Source organism: Myotis daubentonii, chromosome 6 (assembly GCF_963259705.1).
Source record: "Myotis daubentonii chromosome 6, mMyoDau2.1, whole genome shotgun sequence".
NCBI classification, from domain to species: Eukaryota; Metazoa; Chordata; class Mammalia; order Chiroptera; family Vespertilionidae; genus Myotis; species Myotis daubentonii.
In genome coordinates, this window is record NC_081845.1 from 3,411,414 (window position 1) to 3,424,085 (window position 12,672).

At 61.3% G+C, this 12,672-nt stretch overlaps 2 protein-coding genes across 5 annotated transcripts in view; both read left to right on the forward strand.

The window, feature by feature from the left end:
• Window positions 1–8,445, forward strand: part of PRKN (parkin RBR E3 ubiquitin protein ligase) — a 533,123-nt gene extending 524,678 nt beyond the window's left edge. For all 3 annotated transcript variants that reach the window (XM_059699897.1, XM_059699895.1, XM_059699896.1), the window contains exons 11-12: window positions 6,886–7,003; window positions 7,455–8,445. In XM_059699897.1, the coding sequence (XP_059555880.1) occupies window positions 6,886–7,003; window positions 7,455–7,567 (231 nt within the window). In that variant the 3' untranslated portion in view covers window positions 7,568–8,445. The remainder of the gene's footprint in view (window positions 1–6,885; window positions 7,004–7,454) is intronic.
• PLG (plasminogen) overlaps window positions 1–12,672 on the forward strand; it is a 410,665-nt gene that overhangs the window by 168,257 nt on the left and 229,736 nt on the right. The window lies entirely within an intron of this gene.

Below are 12,672 nucleotides of genomic sequence, written 5' to 3' on the forward strand. Positions count from 1 at the left end.
ACCCCTGAGAGGAGGAAAAGAAGACGGGACGTTCTCCGTGAACTAATCGCCAGCCTCCACCGTCCTTAGTTCAGCCACAGCGACCCTTGGGCACGGGAAGGGCGGACCAAATGAGCGAATCATCGACTGAAAGGCCGGGTTCCGTTACTCGTCTCATCACAGTCTAGTTTCCCTTCCCTACGGCTCCCTCGACCAGCAGCGAGCCCGGCGGCTGCCCCCTGCAGTCCCCCAGCCACAGGCTTTGCGGGGAGCCACTCGCCACAGCGAACAGTGGGAACGGAGCTGCACCCCTTCAAGCTGAAGGTTTCGGGCAGCCTCGTGTCTGTGATTCTGACAGCCCCCTCACTAGCCTGGTCACCGTTCCTTTCAACACGCTTCTCAGATGGGATTCAGCCCCGTGGCCCCTCCCCACGGCTCTCCCTGAGGCCGAGCGCTCTCTGTCCTCAATGCCCATCATCCGGCCAGGCCAGCCCAGGTCTCCTGTGCCCATCAGGCGTTCCCATCGCTTAGACTCCTTGACCCTAAACTTAATGCATTCCTTTTACTAATGCGTGTTTTTAAATCTGTTTATTGATTTCAGAGAGGAAGGGAGAGGGAGAGAGAGACACACATCATTGATGAGAGAGAATCATGGATCGGCTGCCTCCTGCACACCCCACACTGGGGATCTAGCCTGCAACCCGGCCAGTGCCCTGACCGGGAACTAAACCGTGACCTCCTGGTTCCTAGGTCCACGCTCAACCCCTGAGCCACGCCAGCTGACCGTGTGCGTTATTTTTTAAACACTAAAATGACTGGTTTAACATTGGATTTAAAATGTTGAAAAGCTCTAAGCTGGGAGTTTGGGAAGTCGGCAGCAGGTGGACCCACAGTGGGAAAGGCTCCAGCCCCTGGTTCATCTCAGCCGGGTCCTCACTGAGGGGCACGCTGCCAGGCGCCCTGGCTCTCTTACCCCCAGGCACCGTCCAGAGAGCCCGTCCTCACACCCGGGCAGGCCAGGGCAGGCCCCTGAACGCAGGGGGCCCCACGCGCTGTGTCAGAGCGGGCGAGGCCCCCTGGCCAACTTGCTGGAAAAGCACTAAATGCCCGTTCCTCACCTGGACGCGCAAGTCACGTCCCGTCTGAGACTCGGAAACACGCCGTTTAGAGCATCTGGTGATGTGGGGAGTGTTTCACAGAAACCTGTTATCATCCCCACACTCCCTACACGCCACACCCCCCACCAATACACAGAACACACATACTATATATACCACATACACTCACACACCAATACACACATACTATATACACCACATACACACCCACACTACGTAACTCTCACCACATACACCACATGCACACACCACACACACTACACATACAGCCCACAAACCAATACACAAAACACACATACTATATACTACACACACACCCCACATACCAATACACACATACTATGTACACCACATACACACACACGGATACACACATACTATATACACCACATACACTCACACACGGATACACACATACTATATACACCACATACACACACACTACATAACTCTCACCACACACACCACATGCACACATACTACACACACACGCCAATACATAAAACACACATAGTATGTACACCACATACTACGCACATATTCCCCACACCAATACACAAAACACACATTCTATGTACACCACATACTCATACACACATACCACCAGTACACACACACTATGTATACCACATACGCACACACTACATAACTCTCACCACATGTACACACCGATACACAAAACACACATACTATGTACACCACATACACACACACTACATAAGTCTCACCACATGCGCACACACACACACACACACACACACACACACACACGCGCGCGCGCGCGCGCGCGCAGACACACTCTCACCCTGAGACTGATCTCTGTCCGGGGAGGGGAGGGGGAGCCCGCCTGCAGTTCTCTGCATCGCACCGTGCAGGAGGGGAAGCACCTGCTGAGCGCCTCTCCTCCACCAGATGGCGCTGCCTCCCTAAGGGAGATGAATGGAACGTTTTGCAAGAAATGGTGGCCCAAAGCGAAATGACAGGGAAAGGAGTGTTTGCCATTTTCAAACAGCAGGACTGTTTCCATGGAAGCGTCTCTGGGCAAAGACGGGCTGGGTCCCGGCTGCTGGAACCCCTCCAGCCCCTCAGTTTTGAAAACGGGGGCGGGACAGGCATGCCGTCGTCCATAGGGGCGAGTAGACTCCGTGGGGAGCTGGTTCCTGCTCTGTCCACGCACCCCCTTTCCCACGAAGCACGGCGCTCACACTGGCCACGCTGGCCTCCACGTTCGCGTCATGCCGTCAGCAGGACCAGCTGTGCGTGTCTCCTCCACCCGCCGAGGCCTGGAGGAGTCCGAGGCCAGGCACATGGTTGGAAGCCCAGTGGGCCTGGCCTTGAGAATGAGTCGGGCCTGGCTGGCTGCAAGGGTCCCCTTCGCGTCCACCTGGCGAGGCCGTGGTGCTCGGCTGTCGGCAAACACGGGTCCGGGGGCTGCTGGGAGGGGTGGAAGGTGTGGTTGCCGTCGGTTGGCTTTACGTCAAGGGGCTGCTCACAATGGGGTGGGCCTCGCCCGAGCAGGTGAAGGCCTTGGGAGCAGAGACCGAGGGTCCCCAGGTAAGACGGGATTCCGCCTCAAGGCTGTCACGGAGACGGCCGCGGCCCAGCCTGCGGGCCTGCCGTGCAGACGTGGAACCGCCAGCTCCCACAGCCCTGTAAGCGGTTCCTTCTATAAACCCACATGTCTTCTATGTGCCCGTGTCTGTCCTGCCCGCTCTCCCTCCGAGAACCCTGACAGGCACACGCTGTGATAATCACTATGAGCCACGCTCGCCTCATCTGCAGCAGGAGGTTGTGACGTGAGGATTTAATGAGGCGATGCCCGCGTCCGTCTCGCTCAGGGCCTGGCGTTCACAGTGAGCAGAGCAAGGCGCTGTGTCCGCTCTCACCCACCTCCCAACTCGCCCACCCCACGCCCACAGGGCGCCTCAGGCTGGGACTGGCAGCGTGGGAGAGGGCGCACAGCCCTCCCACCTGTGCCCACAGCACACAGACCTCCCGCAGGCAGGGCCTCTCACAGAGTCCCCCACAGGCTAGCTGCACGCGTGTCACCCGGACGGTCCTGGGCCCCGCCCAGACGCACTGGTGTGACCCAGGGGGGCGTGGGGGCTGCAGCAGCCTGTGCCCAGCCAGGTCCGCGGGCGATACCCCCCGCCAGGTGGAGGACACGGCCTGTCACCGTGGCAGCACCGCGGGCGCGGGCCTCGTTGGCGTGCGTCTGTCACCCATTGTTTCCCGACGTGTCCCTCGTGCGCAGCGCGGTGCCTGGGCGCCACCCGCTCCCAGCGCGGCGGCTGGATGAATGGGTCCCTGTACCAGTTCCCGCGGGAGACAAGGGCCTGCTCTGTCCCAGAAGCGCTCGCTCTGCACAAAGGCCGAGCTGTGTCCTCTGCTCTGGGTCCTCTTGACCGCGGCGGCGCTCCCAGCGCCGAGTCCCGTCTGTGTGGTCCGTTTGAGGCAGGCATCTGGGTGGTCCGGGACCCGCTGTGGTCTTGGCTTCGCTCAGAAAGGAGCTCAAATGCAAGCCAGCATGGAGTTCAAGGTGAAGGAGGGCTTACGGGGAAGCAGCGAGACGGCGTGGCTACTCCACGGGCAGAGCAGCTACTCTCCTCCCCAGGGAAGGGAGACCCAACCGTCTCCAGAGCCTGAGCTTATGTATCTGCTCGTGGCTGCTGTGGAGGGTCCTGGGATGGGGACAGAGAGGGAAACGCTGGTCTCTCCTCGGCCTTGAGTTTCCCTCCTGGTGAGGGTGAGCGCCAGGGGTGGGAGAGGCTGTCCCTCAATCTGTGCAGGAATTTTCTTTGCCCGAAGTTCCCTGTGGTTGGCCTGCCTCCCTGACCAGCTGAGTCCCGTGTCGGGCAGCGCGCAGCAGGCGCCCGACTTAACTTGCTGGCCTGGGTTCACGTGCATCTCTCCTGTATTAGTGCTGGCGATTACCGGCCTGAGCGAGCCGCGAGCCAGAGATCCCTGTGACCAGAAACACCCGCTCGCTTATCTTCCTTCCTTGCTTAAGGCAGACTTCCCTGCTCATCGATTTGTAACAGTAGTTGAACACAAAGCATTTTAAAATTCCCGACAAATGATACATTAATAACCTTGTTTCTTTTTTTTTTTAATTCTCACCCAAGGATATGTTTTTTATTGATTTTTATTTTATTTTTTAAAATATATTTTATTGATTTTTGTAGAGGAAGAGAGAGAGAGATAGTTAGAAACATCAATGAGAGAGGAACATCGATCAGCTGCCTCCTGCACATCTCCTACTGGGGATGTGCCCGCCACCAAGGTACATGCCATCGACCGGAATCGAACCTGGGACCCTTCAGTCCGCAGGCCGACGCTCTATTCACTGAGCCAAACTGGTTATGGCTTTATTGATTTTTAAGAGAGAGGAAGGGGGAGAGAAAGAAACATTGGCCAGTTGCCTCCTATGTGTGCCCTGACCGGGGACCAAGCCTGCAACCTGGGTATGTGCCCTGATCGGAACCACATGGGACAACGCTCCAGCCAGCTGAGCCTCCCGACCAGGGAATCATCCTGCTTCTTAATGCATCTGTGGGATTCCCTGTCGCCATCGACCTCAAAGTGGGCCAATGGGCATTATGCCCTTCCCTCTCCCCTCTGCGAAGCATTAAGGAGCTCTAACCCCACAGTGGTGGCTGGCATGCCCTGCACTAACAACAGAATTCCCCGCTGTAGTGTCATCATCAAAACTGTCCTTCCAGACCCCCTCCAAAGCCCGGCCGGGAGGCTGGAACTACCAAAGAGCGCGCCGCCCGCAGCCCGCCCAGCCTTGCAGGCGCTCCGTCACTCCCCAGCGCTCTGATAGCTTTCTCGCTCTCCCTAAATAGACAGAGGTGTGTGTGTGTGTGTGTGTGTGTGTGTGTGTGTGTGTGTGTGTGTGTGTGTGTTCCCCACAAGGGACAGTAATAGCTTCAAGAATGTGAGACTAACAAAGCCAGCTTTGTTGACAGCGTTGTGCCTGAGAGGTGAGGCAGTGGCCCGGCTCGCCAGCAGGGGGCGGGCTGCTCACAGGCTGTGGCTGGGAAGTCGGAGGCTGTTCTGCAGGAACTGGGGGGCGTGGGTGGGGACGGCCACCCTTCAGAGCGGGGACTCCCCTGGAACACTCACACCGGCATGAGGCCTCGGTGCGGTGAACAGCGATCTGGTCCTTTCTGAAAAATGGAGGTAAACTGACTTTGGGAATGAAGAGACACTTGTCCGGTTACTGACTACCAGGGGTGGGCAAACTTTCTGACTCGAGGGCCACAATGGGTTCTTAAACTGGACTCAGAAGCAGGAGCTGCGGCCGTGTTTCCCGACGTTGCCATGTTAACACGGCTGCTGGTGAAGGAGCGGAGGGGAGAGCAAGAGAACCCTCCGCTCTTTCGGCTCCGTGGGCCGGGTGGGACAGCCGAACGGGCCGGATCTGGCCCGCGGGCCGTAGTTTGCCCACGGCTGGACTAAACCGATGTCGCGGCAGGGAAGGACCGCGCGTGCGAAGTCTCTGCGGCTGCTCTAACTTACGTGTGTGTCGGCAGCGTCTCCTCGGCACAGATTTAAACACCTCTCAGGGGCAGGCGGGCACCTGCACTTTTTAAAACAGAATGAAGGCCTGTCCAGCCTCTCCGTGGTCTTTCCAGTGCAAACCCCCAGGCCGTCTCATCGGGAACTGCGATGGTGATGCTGAGGATTGTGGGAAATGCCAGCGTCGCATTCAGGGCACGTCGGACGCTGTGCTAAGCTCTTTGCACGCTCAGCTCACGCATAACGCTTACCTGTGAGGCCCTACTATGCGCATCACACGGACCGGTGAGCGGAGGCCACGCTGAGGCCGTGTCCGCGGTTACACAGCACGCGAAGAGCGGAGCGGGGGTTTGAACCCAGGCACGATGGCGCCACGTCCTGCTCTGAAGCACCTCCGTGCTCAGACACCCCCAAAGGTCACGGGACAACTACCACCCTGTAGGCAAGCACCACGGTCCCGTCTTGAGCCATCATGCCCACACGTGACCTTGCGGAGCAACCTTGAAGATAGATAGGAACTTACCAAATCGCTGTGTTTAGCCATCAAGTACGGAGAGACCTGCCCGCCCCTGCGCTGCCCTCATAGGCGTTCCTCCCACGCTCGGGGGAGCAGCGCTCTGCACCATCAGCCCACGTGGCACCCACGCCCTGCAGGAGCCATAGAGCCGCACGGAGGTCCATCATGCTGAGTCGCACGAAGCCCCCACCTCCCAGACACGCAAGAGCAAGTCCTCGCCCCGTGGCTGGGTGGCGGACACCCAACTAGGCATGTCCCCCTCGGGCGCAAGCGGAGGGTCCCCCACACTCCCGGTGCCGCGCCGCCCCCCGAGGCGTGTTCAGAGTTCACGTCTCTGGGCCCACCCCCCCCCCACCCCCTGTTGGTTTCTGCTGGTTACGTCGCTAGGTGGTCCCGAAGCCACGGGCGCCCGCCCATCACTGGCGGTCCCTCCAGAAAGACTACATTCATATCGGGGACGCTCATGAAGGACGCGGGCAAGACCTCGGGGAGGCGGGCTCCACGCTGACAGAATCCCTCCTCAGCCCGCAGCACAGGCCGTGTGCCCAGGCCCGCCTTCCGTGCGCCCAGCCCCGTCACCGCCGCTCCTGGGGGCGTTTACCTTTGGGCTTCTTGCCTGAGGGCGCCTCCATCTCTAAGAACCTCCGTCCCAGTCCCAGTGCTCCCTGGGGCCCTCCCAGTGCTCCCGGAGGGAGGCCGCAGCACCCTCTGCAGACCGCACTCACTCCACTCCGTCTCCTCCCGCAGGCCTACCGGGTGGACGCCCGGGCGGCGGAGCAGGCTCGCTGGGAGGAGTCCTCCCGGGAGACCATCAAGAAGACCACCAAGCCCTGCCCGCGCTGCCACGTGCCCGTGGAGAAGAACGGTGAGTCCCGCACTGGGGGCTGTGCGCTCCTCTGGGGCGCCTGTGGGTGGTTGTGGTTGTGGCTGGGGCTCCAGGAGGCCTCGCGGCTGGGCAGTTCGGCCCCAGACGTGGGAGCCATCGCAGTGCCTCGGCGCCCATCAGGCCACCGGCTCCTGAGCCACGTCCCCCCGCCCAGCTGCCCTATGGCCGCCAGCGCTCATAACTCCAGCCGCGTGGGTGGGGAAGCTGGCCCCTGCCCGGCCCAGACAGCAAGCTGCTGGGACACTCCCCGCCTGATACTCCCGATCCCCTCAGGGCTCCTGCGCCCGCCCGGGGTGCTGGGGGGGGTCCCCCACCAAAGGGAGCCGGCCCTCGGTGTCTCCTGCGCGCCCCCTTGGGCAGACGCACAAGCGGCCCTGGGCTGTGGGGCGGTGCCCTGGGCCTCCTAGAGCGGCGTGTGCTTTGCCCGCAGGCGGATGCATGCACATGAAGTGCCCGCAGCCCCAGTGCCAGCTGGAGTGGTGCTGGAACTGCAGCTGCGAGTGGAGCCGCGCCTGCATGGGTGCCCACTGGTTCGACGTGTAGCTGCCGCGGGCCCGCCGTCGGCGCCGGAGCTCCGTGTCCAGCGGCGTCTGCCCCTCTCCCTTTCTCCACCCACACACACACGCACGCACACACATGCACACACGCACATTCGCACGCACACACATGTGCGCACACATAGGCACACACATGCACACAGTTCTTTCCAAAATGACAGCAGCAGGTCTGGGCAGCTCCCCGCCTCGCGTTGATTGTGCCGGGAAATCCAGCAGCACGAGGTCTCGGTCTGGGCCGCGCACAGCAGCGCGCAGACGGCATGAGCCGCCTCCCGGAGGCCTGGCATCTCGGGAGCTCCAGGCCGCTGGGAGGGACGGAGCCGTCTCAGGGTTAACTCCCCGCGCTCCACCCCGGCCGGCGCTGGGAGGAGCGATGGTGGGAGGTGCCGAGCGTCTGTCTCGGTTCTAGGCCGACGGCCACAGCCCTCAGGCCTGGACTCGCCGCCCACGCGAGGCTCCGTCTTCCCACGGAAGCGCAGCAGCCGCACCCGGTCCCCGGGTTTCCTTTCCGCGGGGATGAGTCTCCTGCTGCACAAAGCAGGTGCCGCCCACGTGAGGAGCCACGGGGTCGACCCCGCTGAGGAGTGTAGATCGCAGGCAGAACCCACACGCGCTGTGCATGCCGCTTCATTAGGAGCCATTTCGGAAACTGTTTTTCTGAAAATGTTAACAAACTTACCATTTGATCATGGACATTCCTGCTGCAGCGTGGACGACAAGCCAGTCCCGCCGGCTGCGCGTGGACAGAATGGCTGGGTGCCCTGGAGGGGGCGGTCAGCGTGGTTCCCAGCGACCCAGTGTCAGGGACCATGGAAACAGCCTCTCTCCCGTCTCCCGGGGCGTGTCCAGGCCCAGCAACGTGAGCCGGACCTGCTGCCAGGCGGTCCGAGAGGCCTGCCCCGCCCGCGGCCCCCCTGCTGTACCGGTCGGATTGCGGGGCTGGTGACTTTCCATCGACGGTCGCACATCAGCGAGGCGTGTGCCGCGGGCAGAGCCCAGCGCCGGCACCGGAGGCGGGAGGAAGCGCCTGCCTCTGCTCTCGGCTCCTCTCCTCGGGCGATGGTGGCTGCAAGGGCGGAACCGTCCATGGCACCTGGGCCCCTTTTGCACGTGGGCCCCGGAAGCTGGATCAGCAGCAGGGCTTCCCCTTTGCTGAGCGGGAAGGGGAGGGGCCTCGGAAATGCCCCAAGGCCGCCTGCCCTCTCTCCCGAACCCCCACTCAGGGACAGTCCTTCCTGCTCCCCCCCCTCTGTCAGCGTGGCCTCCAGGCCGCCTGCCCTCTCTCCCGAACCCCCACTCAGGGACAGCCCTTCCCCTACCCCCCTCTTCTCTCTGTCAGCGTGGCCCCCAGGCCGCCGGGCTCGATGGGAAGCCTGCGGGCCGTGCAGGGATGATGGGGCCGAGGTCTGGCCGTGGGAGAGGAAGGTCCAAGGCTGAGCCACACATGCCAAGGCCGGCATCGCTGCTCAGTCTGCAACGCTCGGGCCGGCGTCCGTCCGACAATCCCAGCAGCAGCTGCCGGCACTGACCCCCCCCACGTGACACACGGACGGCCCCTCGCCACGTGGGCGCCACGTTCCACGTCCTCGGGTCCTCGGGTCCGCGCTGTCAGGTGCGCCGCGGCCGGGGTTTGCCCCGCGTCAGGCACAGGAGGCCCGTCCCCGCTCCACCCTGGTGGGTGGTTTGCCTGCTTCTTCCAGAAGAGAAAGCGGGTCCTTGGAGTGCGTGAGGAAAGCCAGCCTCCGCGCCCGAAGTGAGGCGCCGGCTGCTGTAAAGGGCCGGAGCGTGAACTCGGCCACAGAATGAACACAGGCCTGTCCCCCCCAGGGAGGCTCGGGGGCGGGCCGAGGCTCTGTTCAGATTGTCAATAAAAGCACCTGAGCGCCTCCGAGTCGCCTGTGAAGCTCTTTTCCACGAACGCGGGGGAGCGGGGGGGGGGCCAGGACCCCAGGGGCCTCCCCGCGGCCTGAGGGGTCTCCCTGAGCCGACGGCGGCTTTTATTGTGGCCAGTATTGCTGCTGTCCCCCGGCTCCCCCTTCACACACACACACACACACACACACACACACCCAGGCCTCCACCACCCTGTCGTCTGTGGGCTGTGAATATGCATATTCGTTCTCTGGTCAGTCGCCTCCCACCCCCGCCTCCCTCTGAGGTCGGTCAGTCTGAGGCGACAGGCGTTTTTATGTCCAAACCCTCATGGTCTTCCTTTTACACTAAGGTCCTTCCTCACACGCTCTCTGTCGGGAGGGCACTGCCTCCTCCCGGGCGGCCCAGGGGCTCCCCTGCCCACGGGGTCCCGGAACCCTCCGCACGGCCACGGATGGTGACTGCCTCCTCCGCGTCCTGGGCTCGGGCTAGCTCCACGCTGTGGTCCGCGGCGTTTCTCAGGTTGCTGTTTAGCATCAGATCTCCACTCACCCTTTTCCCTGCAGTTTCTCTCATGCTTTTCTTTTTATTACAACAGAATTATCCCATCGACACATGCTCGTTACGGAGGGTAAAAATGGCGAAAGGAAAAAATAAAGATCGCCCCCTAGAAGTAATTACTTGGCAGCCTTCTTATTTCCACTGGAAAACCTGGGCTGGGCATCTTCCCGTCTCAGCGGGTTTGTAACTGACACCTTCCCAGGGCTTCCTGGCCCACTGCACGCTGAGTTCATGCGTGTTTCGTTGCCATTTTCACCTCCAATTCAAACCTTTTTCACGCAGTCACTAGCGGCCTGGCCATGGGACCGTGTGCAGCACGACAAACATTTAGTGTGACGGCGAGCGAGCCCTTTACCTAGACTGCGCACTGCAATCCCAACTATTTTTGCATTCATCCTTAGAAAAGAGTATTGGGGAACATGCGTGCATATGCCGCTTGCACTGGGGCTGGAGCTACATGTGAACACCCACTTGTCTCTGCCTCCCGTGGTTTGGGCGGCGTGAAAAGTCAGTCTGTAACGAAAAGGGTCCTTAAGTTCCCGTGACAGCTCACGGTGCTCATGTGGAATGCAGCCGACCAATGAAGACTTTCTACTCGGTAATTCCATCCTAATGACTGCCCTTCTGAGCTTGAACTTACCGAAATGACATAGTAAAGACACCCCATTGCTTCTTCCCCAGGGATTTGCGGGTGAATATGGGGCGGGGGAGGGAAACGGGTTGGACCAGCTCTCGGAAGATGGTCCTGTGTCCAGCCTCGAGGAGGCGCTGGTTCCGAGTTGCTCGCGAGCCCTGCCCGGCGGTGGCGGGGACCGACCGCCCGCCTGCCCGGACCGCGCGGCCTCCTGGGGCCTGGGAAGACGCCTGAGAACGAGACGGTCCACACGCCCAGGTAAGCAGCCGCGCTGACTTATTCCTGGGAAAGCCAGGGTCTTCCTGTTCCTGGTTTCTCCCTGGAAAAGCATCTTCCCAGGGAAACTCGATCCGCCCAGGAAGCCATCATGAGCAGCCTCAAGGCCAAGGCGGGGGCTGAGGAAGGTGGGTGCAGGGCCCCGCCCGTGCAGAGCCGGGTGATGGCTTGCTCAGAAGCGATGGGAAACGTGCTTCTCCCTTTTGAGAAGTCGAGTAAACTAGATAAGGCCATTTTTAAAAATATGTTTTTATTGATTTCAGAGCGGGAGGACGAGGGAGAGAGAAACATCAATGATGACAGAGAATCACTGATCGGCTGCCTCCTGCATGCCCCACACTGAGGACCAAGCCCACAACCTGGGCATGTGCCCGACTGGGAATCGTGACCTCCTGGTTCACAGGTCAACGCTCAACCACTGAGCCACGCACGTGTGGGCTCCCAGGCAGCGGGCATGTCACGTGTGGGCTCCCAGGCAGCGGGCATGTCATGTGTGGGCTCCCAGGCAACAGGCATTCCATGTGTGGGCTTGACATGGGGCCAGCGTGACCACGTGGGGTTGGCTCTGCGAGGGGCCGGCTGTCGCAGCCGGAAGGTGGGTGGGAATTGACGGGACACAGTGCTGCGGGGAAGCCCTGGGCGAGAAGCAGCGAACACATTCGGAGGGAAAGTGTCGCCCTGCACCGCGCTCGCGAGCGCGTCCTGAGTGGGTGCGTGGGGACGGGCACACGTTCCCCGACAGGAGAGGCAGTGGCTGCGGCTCAGGGCTTGTCCCCCAGCCTGGCCCTTCCCGCCGAGGCCGGGAATGGATAACACGCCGAGCCGGGAGGCCCAGGCCTCGCCCCACACGGGAGACCCCTGTGCCTTCAGGCTGGGAAGGCGGTGGTTTCCATGGGAAGAGTAGACATGCCTTCGGGGGAAGCGCCTCTTGTAAGAACAGCAGCGGCGTCCGGTTAGAGGCGGCAACGCTGAGAGCGCCCTCATCACCGTCTGGGCAGGCGCGCTGGGGCGGGACCGCTGGCCTCATCTTGTTCTCCTGCAGCCTCGGACCCAGGAGGAGACCGCGGAGACGGCCATGCTGCAGGTCGCCCGCTGGGCAGTGGCTCACGGTGTCCTCGAGGCTGAGCTCTGGGTGGGGACCCGCTGGCCGCAGGGCACCCGGCGCAGGGACGGGCCGTCCACTCGGGATCGCGCGCATCACGCCACATGGGGAAGAGCTCGTCTGCTCACCCAGTTCTCCAAGGCCCGTCAACCGCCTTTAATTCTGACGTTAAAACATACACTGACTCGAACACTCAGACTCCCGGCTGCCCTAGTCACAGGCCCTTCCCCGCCCCCCACCCCCCACCCCCAGCTTCTCATCCACGCGGTTGGCAGTTTCATCGGTTGCCATTTTGTTTGTCAAATATTGCGGTTGTTTTAACTGTTTTCATCACCCTCTTTAAGAAAGCTATCGTTGGATTTTACAGGCAGAGGAGAGGCTCATGCAGTTTATCAGTGCCCAGAGCGTGGCCCTAACTTCAGCCCTTTGAAGCAGCCCTGGCCCCGGCAGTAGTGGTGGCTGTTCTTGGCCCCGCCTCCCCCTCCTGTGCGATCACTCCCTCACTAGCTGAGGAGCCACTGGCTTTTCTGTGTCCGCCCTCTGCTTTTCTGGGCATTACCTGCTCCACGGTGCAAGGGAATATTGTGAGTGTAGACGAGGGGCTCAGTAGCCTGGGAGACACGTGAGGTCTGATTAGCAGCAGGTC